Source organism: Euleptes europaea, chromosome 9 (assembly GCF_029931775.1).
Source record: "Euleptes europaea isolate rEulEur1 chromosome 9, rEulEur1.hap1, whole genome shotgun sequence".
NCBI lineage: Eukaryota > Metazoa > Chordata > Lepidosauria > Squamata > Sphaerodactylidae > Euleptes > Euleptes europaea.
In genome coordinates, this window is record NC_079320.1 from 60251079 (window position 1) to 60275943 (window position 24865).

Sequence of the window (24865 nt, forward strand, 5' to 3'; positions counted from 1 at the left end):
GCATTGTATGGTGCTATTCATATGTTAGTAAGTGCCTATATAAAAATAATTTTAATATAGAAGCTGTACAATTTCCAAATGTATGTCATAGTATGAAAAGTTCCTATGTACATATATTGGATAGCCCCTGTTGATAGCAGATTCCCGGCACCCATTTCTAATTGCAACTGACAATGGCATAGCAGAGTTCTTAAATAGATCAGCTTACTATGAGCCAGGAAACCCTTCAGTCATAGCTCACCTCAAGTATAAGATCTCTGGGTAGCCTGAGACAAAAAGCTGCTTTCTCAAATTTAGTGCCATCGTAAGTAGAGTTATGTCCTCCTAAGTCGATTGAAGTCAATAAAACTTAGAAGGGTGTACCTCCACTTAGGACTGAACCATCTCCTTACTTTTGGATTTGCAATACAGATAATAACTGTGAAAGAAAGAAGAGAAGGACAGCAGCACCAAATTCCCAAAGTATCCAAATGAGATGAATTTCAAAACACGATAAAAATCCTCTATATTTTTTGAAAGTATTTATAAGCCACCTTTCTGCCTGAGAACAGGCTTCCAAGTCAGCTTACAATCAGGCAAAATTCCATTATGTAAGTGTGTGCTTATATATTATAAAACAGTGACAGACATAAAGTCACTAGTGGTTCAATGTAGTGTACCCTCTCCTCAATCCTCTTGTTCCAACTGCTGCTCTTTAAAGGTTCTGTTGTAGCCATCTCCCCTGAAGTGTGCCAGCCAACACCAGATGTTTGGGTCCCAACAAAGGCCGCTCTTTCCCAGGGAAGATGGAGAGTCCACAGGACCCAGATTATATATAGAAATGCTCCAGAAATTTTGTTGTGCCTGACCTGCTTTAAGTATAAGGTAACTTTTTGTTCTTTTTGTGTCTTCTGTATTACAAGATTTTTGGGGGGGGGTGAGGTGGGGGGTGATTAATTGTGGCCTACTCTACAGGTCTACTGTAAAGATTAGAAAAAAACTATGTGCGTGGAGCACATAAGAATAGGCTCTACACATTCTAAGCACTATTAGAATACTTCTGTAGGGTTGTTACATATCGTGTTCTAGGGGAATAATCCTATTTCATTTATGAAAATGACGTCCATGTAGGAATTTAGTTACTTATGCCTAAGTAGTTTCAGGACTGTTGGTAAAACAATCCTCCAGCAAATGAATCATTTCCTAAACCTGTCCAACAAGTGAACATATAAACTCTAGAAAACTCATGTAATTCTCTCCCCCCCGGAAATCTCTGCCCATGATGCACCATATATTACTGTTCAAATTCTAGTGTGTTCTGCCACACAAACTGGGGGAGGGGGGAGTTAAATCAAGCCAAGTGTGCCCACTACTTATGAACAGATATGGTTCTCTTAATGAAGAATCTTATCACACTATCCACTGAAAATAAACTTTATAACCCAAGACTGTAGTCCTAGAAAGAACCCAGTTGTCCAAACAAGTCTTGAAGATGGGAATTTGACATTTAGGTAATGATCCCTGATGAGGTAAGGCAGCAGAAAATCCCTTTCTTCAATTAAACAAAGAACCAGAAGTTACAATGCTACTATCTGGAAGCATGCTGCAGGATCACATGTCCTCTCTCTCAACCTCTCCTCTCTCCAGCATTAATTCTTCTGGTCCCTAGGTGCTGTTAACTGTGATCAGGGATTATATCACCACCCAAAACTAACAAGTGCTCATGCTATATCCTGGACTTAAAGGAACAGTTTAAGCAGGCGGGCAAACCTTATTAAGAGGGAATGTGTTAATGTTTAATTCAGTACCAATATAATACAAAATTGGGGCACTGGTGGAATTTGTGTCATGGGTGCAAGATGCTAGGGGAGGAAGGAATCACATAATCCTTAAGTCCACTCACAATCACCTAGCCTTGATTTCTCCCTCTCCCATAATACTAGAACACAAGTCACCTGCTGAAGCTGAGGGTGAGAGATTCAAAACAGATAAAAGGAAGTATTTTTTCACACAACGCATAGTTAAATCATGGAACTCTCTGCCACAAAATGTGGTGATTGCTGCCAACTTGGAAGGCTTTAAGAGGGGAGTGGACATATTCATGGAGGAAAAGGGTATTCATGGTTATTAATTAAAGTGGATATTAGTCATGCTGCATACCTATTCTCTCTAATATCAGAGGAGCATGCCTATTATATTAGGTGCTGTGGAACACAGGCAGGACGGTGCTGCTGCCATCGTCTTGTTTGTGGTTTCCTGGAGGCACCTGGTTGGCCACTGTGTGAACATGGCTACTAGTTAAAATGGATACTAGTCATGCTGCATACCTATTCTCTCCAGGATCAGAGGAGCATGCCTATTATCTTAGGTGCTGTGAAACACAGGCAGGATGGTGCTGCTGCAGTCATCTTGTTTGGGGGCTTCCTAAAGGCACCTGGTTGGCCACTGTGCGAGCAGACTGCTGGACTTGATGGACCTTGGTCTGATCCAGCAGGGCTTTTCTTATGTTCTTAAGAATGTTACATCACCAGTGGTAGGTTGGCATTAGTCTAAGTAGAACATGCTCTTAGGGGTTTGCTGGGGAAAATGGCCATATCTTGCTAGGGCCTTGTCCTGTGACCTGTTTTCAGTATTAAGATTCAGCTACGGAACGTGCTGAGAAATCAACAGAATAAATGCCTCAGGGCCATGTTCAGAGCAGACGAAGCTATTCGATAGTTTCCAGTGGCTCTTCATCCAAAAGGTTTGGGAATCACTGTTTTACATTTGTAGCCACAAACATTGAATTATGGTTATAGACTTCCTGTACCAACTTCCTATGTCAAAGGAGAGGCAGGTAGGTTAAATCAGAAATGTGTCAGTATGCTGGTGTTTTGGGTTTTGTTTGTTTGTTTTAAAAAATGTTACCTGGGGTTCAGCTTCCAAGTTTACTTTGAATGGATGGGGCTTGCCATCTTCACTTATTTGCGGAGACCACAATTTTGTTTCTGCCCTGGAGGTGAGAAATGAAAAATGCATAAATAAGGGGTATCTCTGATCAGTGAGTTATACAATCCTAAAATCCAATATTTTTCCTCACTCCTTTTACACGGCATGACAAATGTACCTTTAAAAATGTTAAAAATTTAAATCTATGTATTATACTCTTACATGGGCAGTATTGAATCAGCAGATAAACAGAAAAAGATGCAAAAGAAAAAAAAAGAATAAATTTCGATGTGGTAGGAATAATCCCAAATACACACTTCAGCAGGAGCATTGTGGCACCCAAAAAACTAACCATTTTTATTACACACTTGTAAGCTCTCATGGCCAAAGAAGTAATAAATAGGAGGAACTGTGAAAGTCTGATACAATAGTACACGTTTTTCCCCCCACAATATGAAAAGGAAACATACAGAAAATTGCGGGAATCGACATCTAAAAAACTAGCTGTGCTTAAGAAGGTATACAATGGACTAGCCCAAGCATCTAATGTAGGGTTGCCAACCTCCAGGTACTAGCTGGAGATCTCCTGCTATTATGACTGATCTCCAGCCGACAGAGTTCAGTTCACCTGGAGAAAATGGCTGCTTTGGCAAATAGACTCTATGGCATCGAAGTCCCTCTGCTCCCCAAACCCCGCCCTCCTCAGGCTCTGCCCCAAAAATCTTCAGGTATTTTCCATCCCGGAGCTGGCAACCCTAATCTAATGACAATGCCCTGCATCAAGGCAGGTTTCTACCTTACATTACAGTTAAGAAGAAGCTGTTCCATTTTCAGTCCCTCGGAATACATCAGAAGCAGTCCTATCGATTAATGGGACTATTTTGAAACAAACACGTCACAACAAGGGTGGGCAGATTTGAAGCCATCTGGGTAATCACCTGACATTCGTTGTCAGTGGACTTTGTCTGTAGGAGGAGGGGACTGTCTACAGGCCTATTGTGCGGTTATAATATCTAAGACATTCCATTATAGGCAGTTTTGGGCAAGCCAGGTGGCTTTGATGGGATCACGGACCTTAGCTGCCTCTGGTTTAAAGATTGAAACAGATATAGGAAGAGTTCGATCCCAACGGAAGATGGTTTCAGGAAGCCAGCTCAAGGTTGACTCAGCTTTCCATCCTTCCGAGGTCGGTAAAATGATGACCCAGCTTGCTGGGGGTAAAGGGAAGATGACTGGGGAAGGCACTGGCAAACCACCCCTAGTAAACAAAGTCTGCCTAGTAAACGTCGGGATGTGACGTCACCCCATGGGTCAGGAATGACCCAGTGCTTGCACAGGGGACCTTTACCTTTTTTAAAAAGGGGAATGCCTAGAAACAGTTCCAGACACTGCACATTTTCTTCCTAAGATAGGTGGGCATTTTTATAGTAGTCCTCCCCTCCCACCCCGCCAGTGTAGTCTATTCCCAAAGCAACTTAAAATGCTCCCCAAGGCACTAAAAACATAGGTTTATTGGAAGGGGTATGCCAACCCCTACTTAAAATACATTTATGCAATTATACCATCAAAGATGGTCCAAGTATTTCAGACGCAAGGCCAGAAATCTGTACTGGCTCCATGACCAGGGTTGCCAGCTCTGGGTTGGGAAATACCTGGAGATTTTGGGGGTGGAGCCTGAGGAGGGCAAGGTTTGGGGAGGGACTTCAGTGGCGTATAATGCTATACAGTCCATTGTCCAAAGCAACCATTTTCTCCAAGGGAACTGATCTCTATTGCCTGGAAATCAGTTGTAATCCTAGGAGATCTTCAGCCATCACCTATCCATGACTAAGTAAAAAAACTAATTTTACGTTTGTATAGGAAACATAGTGTACAACCACAGTCTAAATGTGAAATTGTACCTTTCAATTTTCAGACACAGCTGGTGCGATGCTGTTTTAATTCTCTCCTGTGCATCGTTGTGAGTCATGTTCTCTGTGCCATAGCCATCAATAGCAATAATGACATCACCAGGACACAAATTGGCTTGCGAAGCTTTGCTTCCTGGAGTAATCTGAGAGAAAGAAATACAGAATGCTTTAATGTTTCAAGCCTGTGGTTCTCACACTTTTTGCAGTTAGGCCCGCTGCTTTGGGAATCACTTGTAAAGTAACTTCATAACACGTTCCCTCTATCCCAACACAGAATGAAGGAATCTCATATCACTTAACACTGAATATTTATACTTTGATCTTAGTTTTGAATGTTTGTAAATATATAGCAATATTAAAAATAATTCAGCAAAACACAATTCCAGATACATTTGATTACAACACAAACTTAACAAATCAGCCCTTGGGAAGATTTGTCTAATGTTCATACTGGACCTAGTGCTCAGATTTCGCTATTATCTTCAGTCCTCTTTAGGGTTGCCAACTGCCAGGTAGTAGCAGGAGATCTCCCGCTAATTTAACTGATCTCCAGCCGATAGAGATCAGTTCACCTGGAGAAAAATGGCCGCTTTGGCAATTGAACTCTATGGCATTGAAGTCCCTCCCCCCCAAACCCCGCCCTCCTCAGGCTCCACCCCAAAAACCTCCCGCCGGTGGCGAAGAGGGACCTGGCAACCCTAGTCCTCTGGTTTCTGCATTGGTTGTCTTCCCTTTTCTGTATATCCACGTTGCATGCCCCACAAATCCCACCCACCTCCCAGCCTTGTGGGACCCTCCTGTAAGACATCAGGGTCTCCCAAGTCTGGTTGAGGTGCAGAGGTTGCCAGAGTGACTTCAGCATCCTGTGAGCTTCTCCAGCATCAGTGGTTTAATGGCTGCCATTCTTAGTAGGCCTGGTGGTGAAGAGACCACTTGAGAAGCTGCCTAGGATGCACGTAGACCTAGGCTCCAGAGGTCTCATGAGAGCCTGCAAGACTATGGGTGGAGTTGAGGAATGTCACGCCCCATTCAATTCAAGGTACTGGGGATTCCATAGGCCATGCTGCATTCATTCTTGCAGGATGCAAGTGGGCTTACCAGGTATCCCGCTGTGGCAGGAGGCTTCCCACAGTCTGCCTGCTGTTCCTGCCACTGCTTGTCAGGGCGGGGGGGGGGGGAGAAAAGGGGGGGGGAAGAGTTGTTGCAGTGATGTTGTGATGTCACTTCCAGTTCAAACCTGGAGTGATCTCACCTGTGTGTGTGTGTGTGTGTGTGTGTGTGTGTGTAAAGTGCCGTCAAGTCGCAGCCGACTTATGGTGGCCCCTTTTTGGGGGGTTTTCATGGCAAGAGACTAACAGAGAGGTGGTTTGCCAGTGCCTTCCTCTGCACAGCAACCCTGGCATTCCTTGGTGGTCTCCCAGCCAAATACTAACCAGGGCTGACCCTGCTCAGCTTCTGAGATCTGACGAGAGGATCCCCCGAAAACCATCAAGTTTGGGTGGGATCTTAGAGTGTCATGCTGGTACACTGATGTCACTTCCAGTGCAAACCCTGAAGTGACATGGTGTCATTGCCACAGCATGATTCCCTTTGTCCCTTTCTTCCTCTTGTTGCTAGCCAATGGCTGGTTACCCTAGGTGCAAAATACATACCCCTGAAACAGCCCCTCAGAGGAGGAGAAGGAAGGAAGAAGCAAAATGCAGCAACTCAGAGTATGGGTGAAAAAGCACGGTCGCTTTATCCTCCTTTAATTCCTGTTTTAACCAGGATCGAACACACATTAAGCGAAACGCATGCGTCTGATCCTGGCTGAATCCTGGCTGAAACAGAGATTAAAGGAGGATAAAGTGACCATGCGTTTTCACCCAGAAGCTTTGCTTTAAGATATTAATCTCACTGACTTTCACCTAAGCATTCACACAAATAATTGTGCTAAATACCCCCAGCTTTATGAGATGTACACTGATGTCAATGAGTCTTTCCCATGATAAGTTTAAAATCAAGGAAGTAGGATGTAGACTTCTCTCTTCTCAACACTAATTTAGTCTTCCTGAAGGCAACAGGATCTTCCACAGTCCTAAACTCATTTCATTCAGTGTAGAGCTGGATGTTCATTTTGGGGTTTATAGAATGGAGGATCTCCATTCATTTCAAGGGAGGGAACTAATCCAAAAGCACAGGCTCTGTAGATTGGCTGCCTCTATTGAAATGAATGCTGACGCCTGTCTGAGCAGTAGATTTACATATGTGCATCAGAGTTTTTGTACCTGCAACAGATTGCTGGGTTAGGATTATATAGAGCGGACCACATTCTGTTGCTTTCAACAGGAGTTATTTCTACATAATGTTCAGGATTGTGGCAAAACTGGTTTAAATCCAAGTTTATGGATTTAAATGATCCATGAATCCTGTTGACAGGCATTTAAGTATTACTTTCTAAATCTTTTGTGCCTGCTAATATTTTAGAAGAATCCAGAGCCCAAATGGCATTCTATTATACACCTCGCAATCATTTGCTTGTAAAAACAGAAGAAATTATGCGAACACAATCTGCAGAGAAAAATATAGACCTTGTTTTGGTCACGATCTTGGGAGGGGGGTAGTTGAAAAGAATTAGCCTAGCACTGATGGGGCCAAAAGCATTTGTTCCTCATACATTTTTTTATATGCTGTGTTACGATTTATACAATTTATACAGAATCCTCAATGCTTGCAGCAGAAAAGTTACCATTTTGTATTAGCATAACAAAATCTTTACAAATGCTGACACAATATTGTCATTAGTGAACTGGGACACTGTCACAACAATTGAGCAAGAGCAGCTCATTCACCGTATGGAGAAATCATGCAGGTAGATCACAGCATGTGCACTTAACCACCACCTTCGTTTCATAGCTAGCATCCCCAGTTAAAGGATCTTAGAAAGCACAGTTAGGAAGGACCTTTACTGAAGGGAAGTAGTGTGGTTTGCAAAGGCTGATATATTCCTATTAAATCTCACCTAACCATGGATGCCTTGTAAAGAAAATTTTAGGATTGACCCCCAAAGAGTACAATCAACACAAAGACCCGAAATCATTGGGGGGCGACTGCAAGTGAAACAGCTATGCATAAAAGACCCTAGTGGCCGAGAGGTTTGCTATGCTGCAACCAACATAAGCACAGCTCTACTTTTTTGAAGAATACTTTTATGTATGCATGGGTGATACATGAGACTGGAGACGGAGTTCCAACAACAACCACTTTATTCACAAACTAGAGTTGAACTGTGCTGAACTAGAACAGATTGAGTGAACTGAACTGCAAGTGCACAACACCCTGGCTTATATGCCAATCCCAACTATCCGGAGCCATGCCCCCACCCAAGTCCACGATTGGCCGGTTGTAGTCCATAGTCCAGTGGGAACACAGGCGAAGAAAAGTCCGTGATTGGGCGGCTATAGTCCATTGTCCAATAGGAATCGCAGGCGAAGGAGCCTGGAGAAGATTGCAAGCTCAACATGAGCCTTGCTTCCTTCTGCATACATAACAAATACCTCCTTATTTCAGCAGGAAAGCTCACTTTGTGCAAGCTGCAATGAAAGCAAACCCAGAAGAGCCGCTGTCAGACTTCTCAACTCCCCCTCCCATCTTTTGGCATTCCTACTGTAATTGGGATACACTTTTAAGTATATAGCTAATATTATTATACAAGCAGCAATGTGTTTAGAAACAAATGCATCATAGGGGTACTCTCTTCAGAGAATTAGAATTGGCTACACCTTCCTGCTGTCTATGAGCTTGTTGGCAAAACCCATGCTTGCTGTCAAATGTGGTAACATAATTTGAAATTTCTCTCTAATTATGCAGACTAGAAACTTATAAAAGGAGAGGCTGTAACCTTAAGTATACTGAACCAAGTGGTCAAATGAATTTTGGTGTGCTGGTGTGACAAATCCTCTCTTCTGTATTGGTTATTATTTAGGAAAATACATTGACAGGAGTCATGAGGTATAAAAGAACAAGTAACTTTTATTTAGTTACCTAGAAAGGATTAAAGGATATAAAGAGCAGTGAAACATCAGCAAAAATTACTAATGAAATAGCATATTCTGAGGACATTTCCTGCACAAACACGCAAGCTAATTCCCCTTGTCAGTCTGAATGTATATTTGTGTGTTTGCAGGGGCACGGCAACAAGGACAATGAGCAAATATCAGCCAATCTTTGCTTTGAGAGAAAATGATGAATGACTGGGCCCAGGGTTATTGAATCCCAGATTAGAATTATCTGCATGCTTTACAATAGGACTACAGTTTGACCCTTTCGTTTCCCTCGACCCTGGAAGACTAAAGAACGAAACTAATCATTCAGTGTGAGCCTCTCCTGGACACCACACTCTACCAGCCTTAGGGTTGCCAGATCCAGGCTGGGAAATTCTTGGAGATTGGGGGATGGAGCCTGGGGAGGACAGGGACCTCAGTGGGGTACAATGCCATAAAGTCCACCTTCCAAAGCATCCATTTTCTCCAGAGGAACTGATCTCTGTAGTCTGGAGATGAGCTGTAATCCTGAGGGGATCCCCAGGTCCTACCTGGAGGCTGGCATCCCTAACCAGCCTTCTTCTCCTGAAGACAGACTCTGGGTTTTTCCACATGCTTGACTTACCGGTACTCCAGATTTTCTTGGCAGTCAATCCACAAGCATTGGAATTGGTTTGAACACTGTTCTTTTGCACACCTGCCCTCTCTCTGCATTTTCACAATTGTGGAGTCAGTTTATTTTCTTCTGCACATGCCTTAAATAGGGTTGCCAGGTCCCTCTTCGCCACCGGCGGGAGATTTTGGGGGCAGAGTCTGAGGAGGGCGGGGTTTGGGGAGGGTAGGGACTTCAATGCCATAGAGTTCAATTGCCAAAGTGGCCATTTTTCTCCAGATGATCTGATCTCTATCGGCTGGAGATCAGTTGAATTAGCAGGAGATCTCCTGCTATTACCTGGCAGTTGGCAACCCTAGCCTTAAATAATGAGGAATTTCAAGAGAGGGTGCTGTTGTCATCAGGGTGTCACAGAAACCCCCTTTATTTTTTGCACATGTTTATATCGACATAGTGTTGTAATGATAGTTTAAGTAGCGTCTCTGAATTCCCAAAGAACCGGGGGGGGGGAAACGAGGGGGAAAAACTGAAATGAAAACTAAAGGCACAAAAGTGTGTGCAGAAATAATGGAGTAAGCCGACACACTATGGGGCCATAACCAACAGAAAAACCCCATGCCGAAAAGCTCTCTGAGACAAACATGCTCTCCTGAGACCAAGGTTTCCCTAACCTGTCTCATTTGGCAGCTAAACCCTGTCTAAAGGAAAATGGTGGTTTATAACTGCTTTTTGCTCCGGTTTCTCTGTCCCATCTCCCGTCAAAGTTGTCTGTTACCAGCTCAGTGAAAGTTCAGCCCACACTGATTCCACATGGAGGGTTTTCTCCATTTCAGCAACTCTAGACATGCACTTTTCCCCCCACATGATATCATCCTCCATTTAAATCATGAACAGCTCGTTCTTTCTACTAAAAACTCTCTCCCCCCCCCCTTAAATCTTAAAAAAAACAACACAACATATTTCTGGTACGGCATTGTTGGGACAATCTTTTTCATGTGGCCAGAAGGGAAGGTACACCTTCAGTTTGAATTTTAAAAATGCCCCCATTCTCTGCCTTTTCCCAGTGGACTACCTTGTCCTTGCTAACACCCACAAAACGAAGATGGAGGGAGAGGACAGGTATGAGGGCAATGTCGTAATGTTGTTAATACATTACAACAATACAAATCCCAAGTGTTTTTCTCCGCCATCTTGATTATTATTTGAAAAGTCCCTGAAGTTCTCTTTCCCCTTTCCCAAAGCAACAGGGGGATAATTAGTCTTTTCAATGTAGAGGGCCACAATTAGGGTTGCCAACTGCCAGGTAGTAGCAGGAGATCTCCTAATAAAACTGATCTCCAGCCGATAGAGATCAGATCACCTGGAGAAAAATGGATGCTTTGGCAATTGAACTCTATGACATTGACGTCCCTCCCCTCCCCAAACCCATCCCTCCTCAGCCTCCACCCCCAAAATCTCCCACCGGTGGTGAAGAGGGACCTGGCAACCCTAGCCACGATAGGACACTTAGTAACCTCCTTGCATTATTGCGAGGATAGGCCTCAGAATCATGGGTTTAAATAGTGGGTTGAAAGGTACCGGCTGGATATTAGGAAAAAATTTTTTACAGTAAGAGTTGTTCGACAGTGAAACCAGCTTTCTAAGGAGGTGGTGAGCTCCCCCTCACTGGCAGTCTTTAAGCAGAGGCTGGACAAGCACTTGACAGGGATACTCTAAGCTGATCCTGCAATAAGAAGGGGGTTGGACTAATGGCCTGTATGGCCCCTTCCAACAATATGATTCTATAATTCCAGTAATTAGCATTACCAAAGGATTCAATATTGTGTTGTTGTGGGGCAGCACTATTCAAATGCACAGTTATAGTACTGCATTATTCTTGAGCAGCCCTAAACATTCACTAAAACATTTTTTAAAAAGTGGATGGAGAATCATGATGGTGCCATAAACAGTGTGATGGGAGTGATGCAATCCACAGCTAGTATGAAAGGGAAACCATGGCTAACAAGGGTAAAGAAGAGATTATGCTGTACCATGTGTGAAACCTCTGTTGCAAGTACAAATTGAGCAATGATCACACTGATAACATGACCACCACAGGAAATAAAAAACCTCATGTGGAATCAGACCAGGTTTAAAAGGAAACTGATAGCTTTCAACAAATGGGCAGGACTTTGACCCATCTATCACATAAGCATATTTAGGATCAGGTTGTCAGGATGTAAATGACAATGTACACACTGAAGATTGCTTAGCCCTGCACAAAAACTCTTCCATATTTCATAAGATTTCCCCCACAAATCAATCATTAATGTTTAAACTTCACTAACAGAAGTCCAAAGTCTTATGTATGACCTGGTTTTCTGCTGCTGCTATTTACTATTAAAGGTGAAATACCCTCTTTTACTTATACTTCATTAAATACTGTTAGCTGGCATTAGGATAGGGGCACCAATATAAAACAAGAACCAAATATGAAAATGTTTGTTAAGCAACTGAATATTTTAAAGGGATGATATATTAAACTGGACCCTGACCTGGATGGCCCAGGCTAGCCTGATCTCGTCAGATCTCAGAAGCTAAGCAGGGTCAGCCCTGGTTAGTATTTGAATGGGAGACCACCAAGGAATACCAGGGTAACTGTGCAGAGGAAGGCACTGGCAAACCACCTCTGTTCATCTCTTGCTATGAAAACCCCAAAAAGGGGTCACCATAAGTTGGCTGCGACTTGACGGCACTTTACACACACATGCATATTAAATTGGACCTTTCCTGTAAGGCAAACTTTCTGATTGTTTCCTTCAGCATTACTAGAACTAAAGGAGGTAACAATCCCTGATTCTAATCTCCCTTCCAATATATTTGAACAGCCAATAGCCTCCCTCTATCTTCTACCCCAAGTCAGCATTACGGCTTGGTTACTACTAAGTCTTCCTTTTGGTAAGGCTGTTTGCTGAAGACACTGGCAAACAAAACATATGAAGCTAGAAATTTCCCACTGGTCAGGAATGTTTGTTAAAGATACTGGAATAAGAACACCAAGGCACTGCTTCTGGAAGACTCCATATCTTCCTCAGCAAACCCGCTATCATAGCCTTTTCCTTCAGACATCTCTTCTCCTACAGTCCTCACCTTCAGCTCTTTTATTTCAATTATACCCTACCTTTCTCCCCAATGGGGAACCAAAGCAGCTTATATTGTTCTCCATTTTATCATCACAACACCCTTCTAAAGTATGTTGGGCTGAGAGTGTGCAACTAGCCATACAACAAGCTTCCATGGTCAAGCGAAGATTTGATCCTGGGTCTTTTCCAGTTGTTTTGGGATGTTTGAGTACCTAGTCATGCCGTTCGGACTTTCGGGGGCTCCGAGTGTCTTTATGCAATTAATTAATGAGGTTTTGCATGATTTGCTGTTTCGGGGGGTGGTGGTATTTCTCGATGACATCCTTATTTACTCTGAAACCATGGAAGACCATGTGCGCCTAGTGCGAGAGGTGCTCCAGCGGCTGCGGGAGCACAAACTGTATGCTAAGGTGTCCAAATGTGAATTCCACCAACCCTCCATTACATTTCTGGGGTATGTGATCTCCCACCAAGGGTTGGAAATGGACCCCGCCAAGGTCCAGACAGTGCGGGACTGGGAACCCCCCACTACCCGCCGCCAACTTCAGCAGTTTTTGGGGTTTGCCAATTTTTACCGGAACTTCATTCCTAACTTTGCCCAAGTTGCGCTTCCCCTCACTGCCCTGTTGCGTACCAAGGACAAGGGGGCTAGCGCCGCGCTTCCCTCAGCCCGTTTGCAATGGTCCCCCCAGTGCCAGCTAGCTTTTGAACGTTTGAAGCTACTTTTTTCATCCGAACCCGTTTTGGCTCACCCAGATTGCACCAAGCCTTTTGTGGTGCAAGTGGATGCCTCGGATGTAGCCATGGGCGGGGCCCTATTGCAGAGGGATGAGGGGGGACGGTTGAGACCATGCGCCTACTTCTCCAAGAAGTTTTCCCAGTCTGAAATCAACTGGGCCATTTGGGAGAAGGAGGCAGCAGCGGTCAAACATGCCCTTACCATATGGCGACACTTCTTGGAAGGGGCCGAACTGCCATTCGAAGTGTGTACCGATCACAAGAATCTTGAGGCCCTCAAGGGGGCTAGAAAACTCAATGCCAAACAGGTTCGGTGGGCCCAATTCTTCGCTAAGTTCCGGTTCACTCTCAGACATGTCCCTGGCAAAGAAAATGCCCTAGCCGACGCTTTGTCACGACTTCCCCAGTATCGCAACGATTTCGATCGCCCAGTCGACTCCCTGTTCACTCCCGAGCAGCGAGGGGAAGTTCCTAGCTTAGCCGTCACCACCCGGTCCCAAGCCCGACCACCGGAGACCCCCCCTACACTCAAAGGCATCCCGGAAGCCTTCCAACAGCGACTCCGGGACGCCTCCTTGCAGGAGGAGGAGCATCATCTCCTCCCCACTGGTCTGGAACGTACCAACACTTGGTGGGTGCAAGGGGGGAAACTGTACGTCCCCTCCTCTCTTCGCAAGGAAGTATTGGGACTTGTACATGGTGCCAGGCTAGCGGGTCATTTTGGTTTCATAAAAACGCTTCACCTGGTTCGAAGACAATTCTGGTGGCCCGGTATGAGATCTGATGTAGAGTTGTATGTGCGCAGCTGCCCCACCTGCGCCACAGCCAAGAAACGGATGGGAAAACCCCCAGGGCTTCTCAAACCGCTTGAGAGCCCCTCCCGTCCCTGGGAAGTCATCGCCATGGATTTTATCACCGACCTACCTCCGAGTCGGGGAAAAACGGTTCTTTGGGTTATCACAGACCTCTTTTCCAAACAGGTTCACTTCGTTCCATGTGCAGGCCTTCCTTCAGCCCAGGGCTTAGCTAAACTGTTCATCACACACGTCCTCAGGCTACACTCGATCCCGAGGAAGGTCCTCTCCGACCGGGGGGTCCAGTTTGTTGCCAAATTCTGGCGGGCCTTCCTAAAGTTAATGGGAGTGGAAGAGCAGGGCCTTTCTTCCGCCTATCACCCCCAAACGGATGGTCAAACAGAACGAGTAAATGCGGTGGTAGAATGTTATTTGCGTTGCTATGTAAATTTCCACCAGGACGACTGGGTCGACCTGCTGCCATTTGCCGAATATGCGTATAACAATGCGCCTCATTCCTCTACCGGCTTTAGTCCCTTCCAAGTTATATACGGGACGGATTTCGGCCCTTTCGGTTCTGCCCCCGTCTCGCCAGAGCTCCAGTCTACCCCTGACCTTCAGGAGTGGATTCAGGTGGTTAAATCCACCTGGCCATGGTTGCTCAAAAATCTGGAAAGGGCAAAAAGCAAGTACAAGGAACAAGCAGACAAACACCGGTCTCCGGGATGGGAACTCAAGGTGGGGGAGCAAGTCTATCTGTCCACCAAAAACCTCCGCTCTCTTCGCCCCTGCAAAAAACTGAGCGACCGTTATGTGGGACCTTTCCCCATTACCAGAGTAATCAACGAGGTTACTGTGGAACTGGACCTCCCAAAAACTCTGAAAGGAGTCCATCCAGTCTTTCATATAAGCCTCCTCAAACCCTATGTGGCAGCCCCCCAGTTCCACCCCCCTCCCGCACACGAGATTCCTACCGTAGTAGGAGGGGACACCCATTTGGAAATATCCAAGGTTTTAGACTCCAAATGGAAGAAAGGGAAACTGTTTTACTTTGTTCGCTGGAAAATCCTTGGCTCCGCTCATGACGAATGGGTGGCCGCACCCCACATGGCGGCTCCTCGCTTAGTCCGGGAATTCCACCTTGCTTATCCCGATAAGCCTCGTCCTCTCGGGGACCCCGGGGGGGGGCCTTAAGGGGGGCAGAATGTGAGGGTCTCTGTCTTTGTGTCTCTGCTTTCCATCACCTGCTGTGTTATCAGTGAACTCGTAAAAGCAGTTCACACCTTCTGGTCTCAGGCGCCAGGCCTGATGGCCCATGTATCTTCCCCCCCCCCGCTGTTCTTCCTGCCAGTACTCCCTCAGGCCGATGCGGCCTTGGAAGTGTGATAGCCGCCCAGACTTCCTGGGATCTGTCTGATGTTTTGTATTATGCCAAGCTTGTAACTTCCCATAACAATAAGTGTGAACCCCAGTGCCCCAGTGCCCTGGAGTCAATATATTCTGTAAACCCGTATAGCCCCTCACTTGCAACTTTCTACCTGTGCCTGTCTCATCTCCTGAAGGCTTCAATAAATCGATTGTTTCTGTATCAACGTCTGAGCAACTGATTTGGAGAAGCAAACTCAGAGAGGGGGATCTCTCACAGACACTTAATCACTACACACACTGCCTCCATCAGCAACTGCTGAATCTTCTTCATACTCCCTAGGTGAGCGACCCTAATGCCTGCTTTGTCTTTTCAGACTCCTCCCAACTGACTTATTTTCTCCCTCCAGCCCCTTCCACAATTAAAGTTCATGATGGCTCATGCCCTTATCTCATTGATTCTAAGCTAAAGGCCAACATACATTCTTAATTCTGCCACTCACCAACCAATAAGAAGCTTGACCAATCAGAGACACATTTTGAATCTTTCTGTATAATTATGAGAGAGACTAACTGAAAACTTCAGAGACAAAGTTATTCCCTTGGTAACAATAACTAGGGGAGATGACCGGGGAAGGCACTGGCAAACCACCCCGTAAACAAAGTCTGCCTAGGAAACGTCGGGATGTAACATCACCCCATGGGTCAGGAATGACCCGGTGCTTGCACAGGGAACCTTTACCTTTACAACAATAACTAGGCATCGGCTCTGCTGCTTGTCAGGCTGCCTGGAAGCCTATGTACTTTGTAGCTTTGTTTTCCTTATAGAAGAAAAAACACCTCACAAGGTTACAGTTTGTTAATATCAAACATTACTTTTCAAAACAGATTCTATTTATACTCGTATGTTTGACAACTTTCCACACATGATTTTAGCTATTTCTTTACATAAGAAGCCCTGACCTGGATGGCCCAGGCTGGCCAGGTCTTGAGATGCTTGGAGAGCCAGCGTGGTGTAGTGGTTAAGAGAGGTGGACTGTAAACCTGGAGAACCGGGTTTGATTTTCCACTCCTCCACATGAAGCCTGCTGGGTGACCTTGGGCTAGTCACAGTTCTCTCCAAACTCTCTCAGCCTATCCTACCTCACAAGGTGTCTGTTGTGGGGAGAGGAAGGAAAGGAGATTGTGAGCCGGTTTGAGTCTCCTCAAAAAAGGTAGAGAAAGTCGGCATATAAAAACCAACTCTTCTTTTACTACTTGGATGGGAGACCACCAAGGTTGCTGTGCTGTGGTATGCAATGGCAAACCACCTCTGTTTGTCTCTTGCCTTGAAAACCCTAAGGGGTCATCATAAGCCAGCTATGACTTGACAACACTTTACGTATATGCTACACAGGGGAGGAAAACCTTTCCCTTATTCTTTTAATACATATGAACATTAGGGGCAACTTTGCTTGATTCTATTCCTTTCTTTTTTCAGTCACCTATATACCATATTTGAACCACCCAGAGTTACTGATGGCTGCTGCATTGCAATTAGCCATACCAGTACAGGAACTTGAACAGCACTGGCTAATTTCTGGTGCACAAAATGGTACAAGTTGATCAAAGGAGTTTAGCCACTAGAAATGAGCCAAGTGGCAGGTTGCATTTTGCTTGCATGTCTGGGAGGCTGCCAATGCGCATAGGAAAGAGGAATCTGACTTTTGTAGGGCTGGAAAATTTCTGTCTCCAGTGCCAAACAATGCAAATGGTGGGTAACACCCATAATACCAGACTGCAGGATTATGCGTAGAAAGTGATTGGCAGGACAATCAAGACAGGCAAAAATAAGTTTTTCACACTGTGTTGTATAATGATCCAACAGAATTAGCTGCTTACAAGGTTTGTTGATTGCCGGGGGAAAGGAAAACAGACATATAAAGAAAATCAAATTCTTAATAGCCATTAGCTCACAAAAATGTTGGTAGCTTATCTGCCCAGATCATCCTAAAAGAAAGGGAAAGGGGGAAGACCCAACTTACTATTTATAATTGCTCCCCTTGCCTGACAACCTGGTGATGATGCTTATCTACCATGCACAACCATGTGAGTGACAATTTGTCAATCCTCAATGGATATATACGGTTTAAAAAGCGACTCATATGTTTAGATAGTCAAATATGTGTTCTGGGTCCCAAAACATTAAAGGCGGTTCCTTGAAGCATTCTCTGATTGAGAATGTTTTTTCTTGCTGAGACATGGCAATGTTTAATCTATCCTTCAGTTGTTCATTTTGTCAATCCTACTTTCCAGAGTTATTTCAATTATTGCTGATGGATTGTTTTGCTTATGGCCCGGATGCTTTTATCATCTGTTAATATGCTTTGACTGATCCATGATCTGCTCTTCTCACATTAGTTGCATTCATTTCCATACCTTTCAGCATAGCAGCCTGCTGAAGATTGAATCACAGCAGAATCAACTTCTATACTTAGCTCATCCCGCTTATCTGCCCTGCTATTTCACATTTACTTGAAACCCTCTCGAGGATTGTCTTACTGTGTTTGGTTTGGTAGTCACAGGTCACTTTTTTGATATGACATCAGTTCTGTAGATAGGCCTCTAGTGACTCTTTCTGTCTTCCCTTGTAAAGGTTTTACTCTGTTAAGCATGCTCATTAATCAGTTACAGCCTATTTAAAGCTGTATGCTTAACTTCAAAAATATTTGTTTCTTACTTTTAGAGTTTTGAATCATCATGCTGTCTTGTGTAAGCGGGACAAGCACTTCAACTCAAGCTTAAAGGGTTGTGGATTATGGAATTTCTTAAATATTAGCATGATTTCCCCCCACCTTGAAACTGTAGCACCTAAGCACCTTTACCTAGAAGGGGCAATGGCTCGGTATTAGAGGGTTGTAGTTGAATGGAAGACCTGTTTTGTGTTCAGAAGGTTCCAGGTTCAATTTCCATAATCTCCATTTAAAAGGTAGTAGGTGATGTAAAATACTTCTGTCAGATCCCAGAGAGTTGCTACGGCTCAGAGTAGACAATACTGACAATGACAGATCGATGGACTGACTCAGTAGAAGACAGCCTCACATTTCAAGTAAAACCCCATCACTTCTCCTTCAATTGAGTAGTTTGAAACTTTCTATTATGGTACGTAGCAGATGTTGCCCTGATCAACTGAACAGATCTTTCCCTACATTTAACAAATACGAAGCCTTTATTGGTATTAGTTATACAACATCTATATAAACATGATAAAAACAATTTAGAATCATCTCCATAAAATTGACACTAAAGCAGGTTTAGATACACAGCCCTAAAATTACCTCATGAGTTGCACAAGCTTTCACGCACTTTAATTGCCCTCAGTAAAAATCTTGCCACCACATCAATTATTAGTGGATCCTGCGCGTTCATAAGGATGGAGGCCTTCATGCTTACAGGTAGCCATTCTTTGTCCGCGAAGATTGGGTCGATTAATTGAAAATGACCTCTAGCATACAGAGGACAGTTGATTAAAACGTGGGAGACTGTTTCAATTTTACTCTCCCCACAAGGACATACCCTTTCTACAAAAGGGACTTTATTATATCTCCCTTGCAGCACGGCAGAAGGGAGAACATTTAGTCTAGCCAGAATATAGGCTCTTCTTTGATTTGGATCAGTTAGGCATGTTAAATATTGGGGTCTAGAAGGGCTGTTGAGAGAAGGCTCCCAGCAGAGAGCTGAGCACCTACTGTTTTTGCCAATCTCCTAAGGTCCTGTTGTTCTGTGTCTAGAAATCTGCGCTTGATCAGGGCATAATCTTTCCCTACGTGCATTCACTTCAATGAGAGGTCCGTTCCACATATGAAAAGGGGAGGCATAGATAATTGTGTTCCCTATTGGACTGAATGGGGAAGTCAGATTGCTAGATTTTTAACGTAGTGGACTTTTGTAGGAACAGTGTCTGCCATTATGTATTATTTATTAATGTAAGAACAGGACTTCTCTTGAGATTGGCCTGCTGGATGAAGTCAATATTTCTAAAACTAAGTACGTTCTTTAACGACAACTGATACCCACTTACTCCATGTGAGACCTACAAATTTTACGTTGATGACTCTGAAAATTTTAGGCTTAAATTTACACCTTTAGTTGCATACTCGTAGTTCTATCCACAGTTCATAAATCTAACCCAACATAGGACAACTTTTTAAAAAAAATTCTACAGTCCACCTCTAGCCTCAACAAAAGAAGCAGACTATAAATGAAGCAAACAAATAAACAAACAGTTTGTGGCTCAAACTATAAAGATCGTATTGGACTAACTTACAGATCTCAACATACTTCAGCATACGTTGCTAATATATATTGCTGGAGAGTCATTTTACGGTTCTGAACTGTTATACATAAACAAGAAAAAAAGATCCAAGTTGGATTATACAGAAAACCAGATGTTCAAATCATAGAGATCTACCACCAAGATACAAGATACTGATCTTAAACACTTGCCTTTTTAGGTAAACATGTCATGCAGTATTAGACACTTCAGGTCTTGTAACAAACTCTTAATGAGACTTGTCATGCAGCTACTACAGCTACCCTTCTTAGAGCGACTCAATAGCTAAACAATTTACCTCTTGGTCATTTGCTATACATGCAATTCATCTTTTGTTAATACAGCTTCAAACTCCACTGAGCTTACTCTAAACAAATGCAGAGGAGAAGCCAGACGTTGCTAAAATACTTTTCTTTAGAGATAATGGAAACTTTTCTTATAATTCCAAAAAAGGCAATGCAAGTCCAAAAACATCTCTATATTTTCTGTTATATTTGTTTTCTTTTTCCTCGTGTCCATCTCTCAAATGCCATACATGTGTGTCAGACCTGCCTAAACACGTATCTTAGCATTTCATAGAAGGTTCAACTGTTCAGACTGATAAGGTGAAATAAAAATAAATTGCTAACTATTTGCAGAATTTTTAAAGAGCCAAGCAGCACACCCCCTATCCAAAGTTAAATCTGCAGAAACCAATCGAAATCAGTGCTAGAATAACTCTGCGCAGGATTGCACTGCATATGAGCTAAAGATAATGCAAGCTGATAATACTTGTAATACTTAAGCCTTTCCCAGGTGACCATAATCCTTCAACTCTTTGCTCTGAATCCCTCGATAGTTCTTTGAATTGAAAAAAGATAATGAATTCTACCTGTAATGTTGTTAATTAAGCAGACTATTTATTTCACAGTATCCTATGAAAATAAAATGGTTTAAATTAGAAAAATAGCAAAAGTGAATTTTCTAAGAATATTTACCTACATGGGACAGCATAATTTAAAATACCCATTAATTTCAGTGAGAGATAGCTAAGCAGGTCAACTTTCTTCCGTTGAAGCCTGTGTGACTGACTGGAACCTTCTCATTATTTTTTACATTTATACAGCCCTCTAGATGATGGTCAATAATAATTCCTTCAGAAATGGTGAGGGAAGAATGATAGTGTTGTAGAGGTTGGCATGATTAAATGCTAACAATAAACGTATGGTATATTAATTGAAATATTTGGATGGGAGACCACCAAGGAATACCAGGGTTGCTGTGCAGAGGAAGGCACTGGTAAACCACCTCTGTTAGTTTCCTGACATGAAAACCCCAAAAGGGGTCACCATAAGTCCGCTGCGACTTGACGGCACTTTACACACACACATATTAATTGAAAACTGCCAATTACAAGAAGAAATAGGAGAAGGAATGGAAAAACAGCAGACCAAGCAAGCAATTGTTGATGCCTAGAAATGGCTATTAATATAAATGTAAGCGTTGTTACATTGCTGTTATAAGAATAAGGGGAAGTATAGCAATGTGAATTTGAAGACAGGTCTCACTGATATTGCTGACAGGGTCAACCATCCATCTCCCTCTGCACATTGCCTCAGGATAAACACACAGCACTGTATACTAATTGGGTCTGCTCAGGATGAGTTTTGGAGTGGTCTGAGTCATAGCTTATTAAGTGCACATACACTTCCAGAGAACATTGTGCACAGACATTTCTGGGCTTAAAATAACTTCTTTGACTTTTGGCCAATGAAGAAGTTCCTAATTTTTTGGTCTCTCGGTCAGCCTCATTAAACACAAGTGTGCAGCTGCTCTCAGATGAACTCAAGCCAACTACATGAGGGTGTGCACACATCCAAACCAGGTGTCCGCACTTGATCTTTCAGATGCCCCTAGTGAGGAACAATTACACTGTCACTATCCCTACCTTAACTCCCTCCTTAGGCCCATTTGGTAATGTGCGAACGTATAATATACAGAGTAACATGTAGAGCTTCACAAAGAACTGCTGCTAAAATTCCTCATTTCACTGGAGTAATAACTAGTAAACTATGGTCATTTATGCATGGGAGATTTTGCCTTGGATTTGCCCCTCTCTAGATGCATATTGTCCCCATTTGAATTCTCAAAACTCTGCATGGGGGCTTATTTTTGAGTTCTGAGAATTCGGATGGGGGAAATGTGAATCTAGAGAAGGGCAAATCCAAGGCAAAACTTGCCATGCATAAATGGCCAATATCTCAGGTGAGTTGTTGTATGACCAAATCCTTGCAAATGTGTGAAAGTTTTGGGGGAGAAAGGGGGGGCAGATGCCTTAGCAGAAAAATAGCAAGGGGGGGATAACAGTTAAGTACCACCTGCTTCTCCATTTCAAGTTACCTTCATGACGTGCCTTTTCTCTCAAAACAAACAGCTATCAGGATTTTAATAAAACTGTCTACATGTCTTGGGCAGGATTGTGTCCCATTCCCTAAATACAGCACAACTGTGACAGAATAAGTAACATGAAGTGGGAAGACTCACAACTGGTTTTAATTTCACAGGCACTCCCCCCAAACACATTACAGAATCCTAACCCAGTACACCATTAAAGTAATATATTGTTACCAGCCCCTGTTAACCAAGCAACCCAGACCTATGCTTGATTACTGTTTAAAAGTAATTCCCACCAGGTTCAACAATATTTACTTAAGTGAGCTTACGATTTCAGCCCGAGGCTACCATGCAATTTATATACATAATATACATGCAATTTACCTTTGTAGGGCTTTCTTCTGTGTAGAGTTGCATAGCCTTTGGGCAGCATGTGCTTTTAGTTACTCTTATTCCCCCTCCCCCAAGGAGCTCAAGGTGGCTAACATGGTTTTCCCTTCCTTTAGTGTATCTTCACAACAACACTGTGAGGTAGTTTAGGGCAAGAGAGAGAATGACTGGCCCAAGGCCACTCAGTGAGTTTATGATGAGTGGGACTTTGAACCGGGGTCTCCTCAGCAACCTTCGTGCTTTTTTAAAAAAGCTATGTCCTTGGGCTGTTGAAGGGGAGCTATGCATGGTACATGAAGATGTGTAATAGTGTCCTCATGCCTTTTAAAAAATCAAAGCCATGGGGTGGGGGTGGGGGCTTAAAGCAGAGAAACAGCGATGAAAAATGACGGAACTTAATCCTTTCCTTGCCCAATGTTTCCCCACTCCAAGCGGCCCAGTCAGACAGTTCTCTGGCCTAGGAGACTCAAACTGTGCCTTTGCAAAGGAAAGCAATCGTCTTGAAACCCTACAGCAGTGGTACTCCCCCAGTGGATCAGAATCCACCTGTGGCTCTTCGACATGCCACCCGTGGTTGTTCTGAGCACTGTTGCACAATATGACACCTGCCACGAGTTTCAGGTAAGTGGGCCAGGCCCTTAACTAGTGGGGCTTGTCGTTGGTAGTTGGTTCCCATCCTGAAACAGCTGCCTCTAGAGCAGTGTTCCCCAACCTTTCTACCCTTGAAATAATATTCAGGTCTCAGGGAACCGCTACGTATGGTTAGCCTATTCATCACTATTACTTGCAGAACCCCCAGCGATTTCTCACGGAACCCAGGTGGAGAAACACTGCTCTGGAGGAACAGGGACGCTGTGAGCCTCCCTGAGGTACCGGCATCATGCTAGGGATGGAAATAAGCGTGGCTCTTGTGGTTGATGGTAATGGAAAGCGTGGCTCTCATGAGCTGCGGAGCGAACACCCCTGCCTTACAGGACCTCGGTCAAAGCCACTGAAGAGAAAGCTGCAGTGGTATTAGGCTGAAACAGAGAACTGGCAGGTGAAGAAAGGGTTACACCACTTCTCTTCACTATGCTATTGTCCTCTCTCAAAAAGACAATGCTGCATGCATTAGTAAACCAATAGGCACCACACATACCATGTAATAAAGTAATAGAAAAGGGCAAGAGTCCAGTAGCACCCTAAAGACTAACAAAAATATTTTCTGGCAGGGTATGAGCTTTCGTGAGCCACAGCTCACTTCTTCAGATCTGCAGTAGTAGAAAAGGGCAAGAGTCCAGTAGCACCGTCAAGACTAACAAAAATATTTTCTGGTAGGGTCTGAGCTTTCGTGAGCCACAGCTCACTTCTTCAGATACACAGCTCATACCCTACCAGAAAATACTTTTGTTAGCCTTTAAGGTGCTACTGGGACTCTTGCCCTTTTCTACTACTGCAGACAGACTAACACGGCGACCCACTGTGAATTATGTAATAAAGTGACAGTGTGTTTTGCTATATAGTATATAGGAGCAAGGGGGTGGGGAGAGTAACACAAGAGAAAGTTCCAGGTTAAACACTACATTGAAATACATCAGAACTTTATGCTAGTGCACAAATGCACTAAGAAAATATTGTCGAAGGCTTTAACGGTCAGAGTTCATTGGCTCTCGCAGGTTATCCGGGCGGTTACACAGCCCGGATAACCTACGAGAACCAATGCACTAAGACAACATTAACTTTTTTGCCCTTGTCCTTTTAACTACGCGCAACATGAAAAGTTCCTGCCTGGATCGTGCGCTGCCCGGCTCGCATCCCCTGGCACAATCCATACCTTCACAACACAGCAGGCACCAAGAGTCGAGCAGAAGCGGAACGGAAAAGGACCTACCCTGGATATGATGAGCGGCTGGTTAAAATCGAGGCCGCCTGCCAGCCGGAATCCCCAAGGGGCCGGCCCGGGGAGGACCACGTTCTGCGGCATCGTCCAGCAACCGCCTGCTAGCGCCTCGGTTCAACCTCCCACCTACCCACCCCTCTCCCTACGGCTGTGCAAAGGGGCCGCTGGAAACCCGGCTGCGTTGCAAGGCTGGAAGGGCTGCGTCAACGCCGCAGGGGCTTCCCGGCCAGAGCAGCCGGCCAGAGCGATGCTGACTGCTCCGCCGCCGGCTGGTCGCCCCCTTTCATAGCGCTGAGCCTGCGTGACGTCATGGGTCTCGGGTTTCCCCCCAGCCCGAGGGGAAGCTCCAACTTTGGTCAAGGCAAACCTGCCCTTCCCAGGCGGCTCCTCCTGCTGCTCCCAGCGGGCTTCGGGTTGCAGCCCCCGACGTGGCTCTTAAA

General features: G+C 44.2%; 1 protein-coding gene across 2 annotated transcripts in view; it reads right to left on the reverse strand.

The window, feature by feature from the left end:
* Nucleotides 1-24509, reverse strand: part of PDLIM3 (PDZ and LIM domain 3) — a 44405-nt gene extending 19896 nt beyond the window's left edge. For both annotated transcript variants that reach the window (XM_056855233.1, XM_056855234.1), the window contains exons 1-3: nt 24417-24509; nt 4809-4960; nt 2887-2971 (exon numbers count right to left, since the gene is read on the reverse strand). In XM_056855233.1, coding sequence (XP_056711211.1) covers nt 2887-2971; nt 4809-4960; nt 24417-24509 — 330 coding nt within the window. The remainder of the gene's footprint in view (nt 1-2886; nt 2972-4808; nt 4961-24416) is intronic.
* Between the last annotated feature and the right edge of the window lie 356 nt (nt 24510-24865).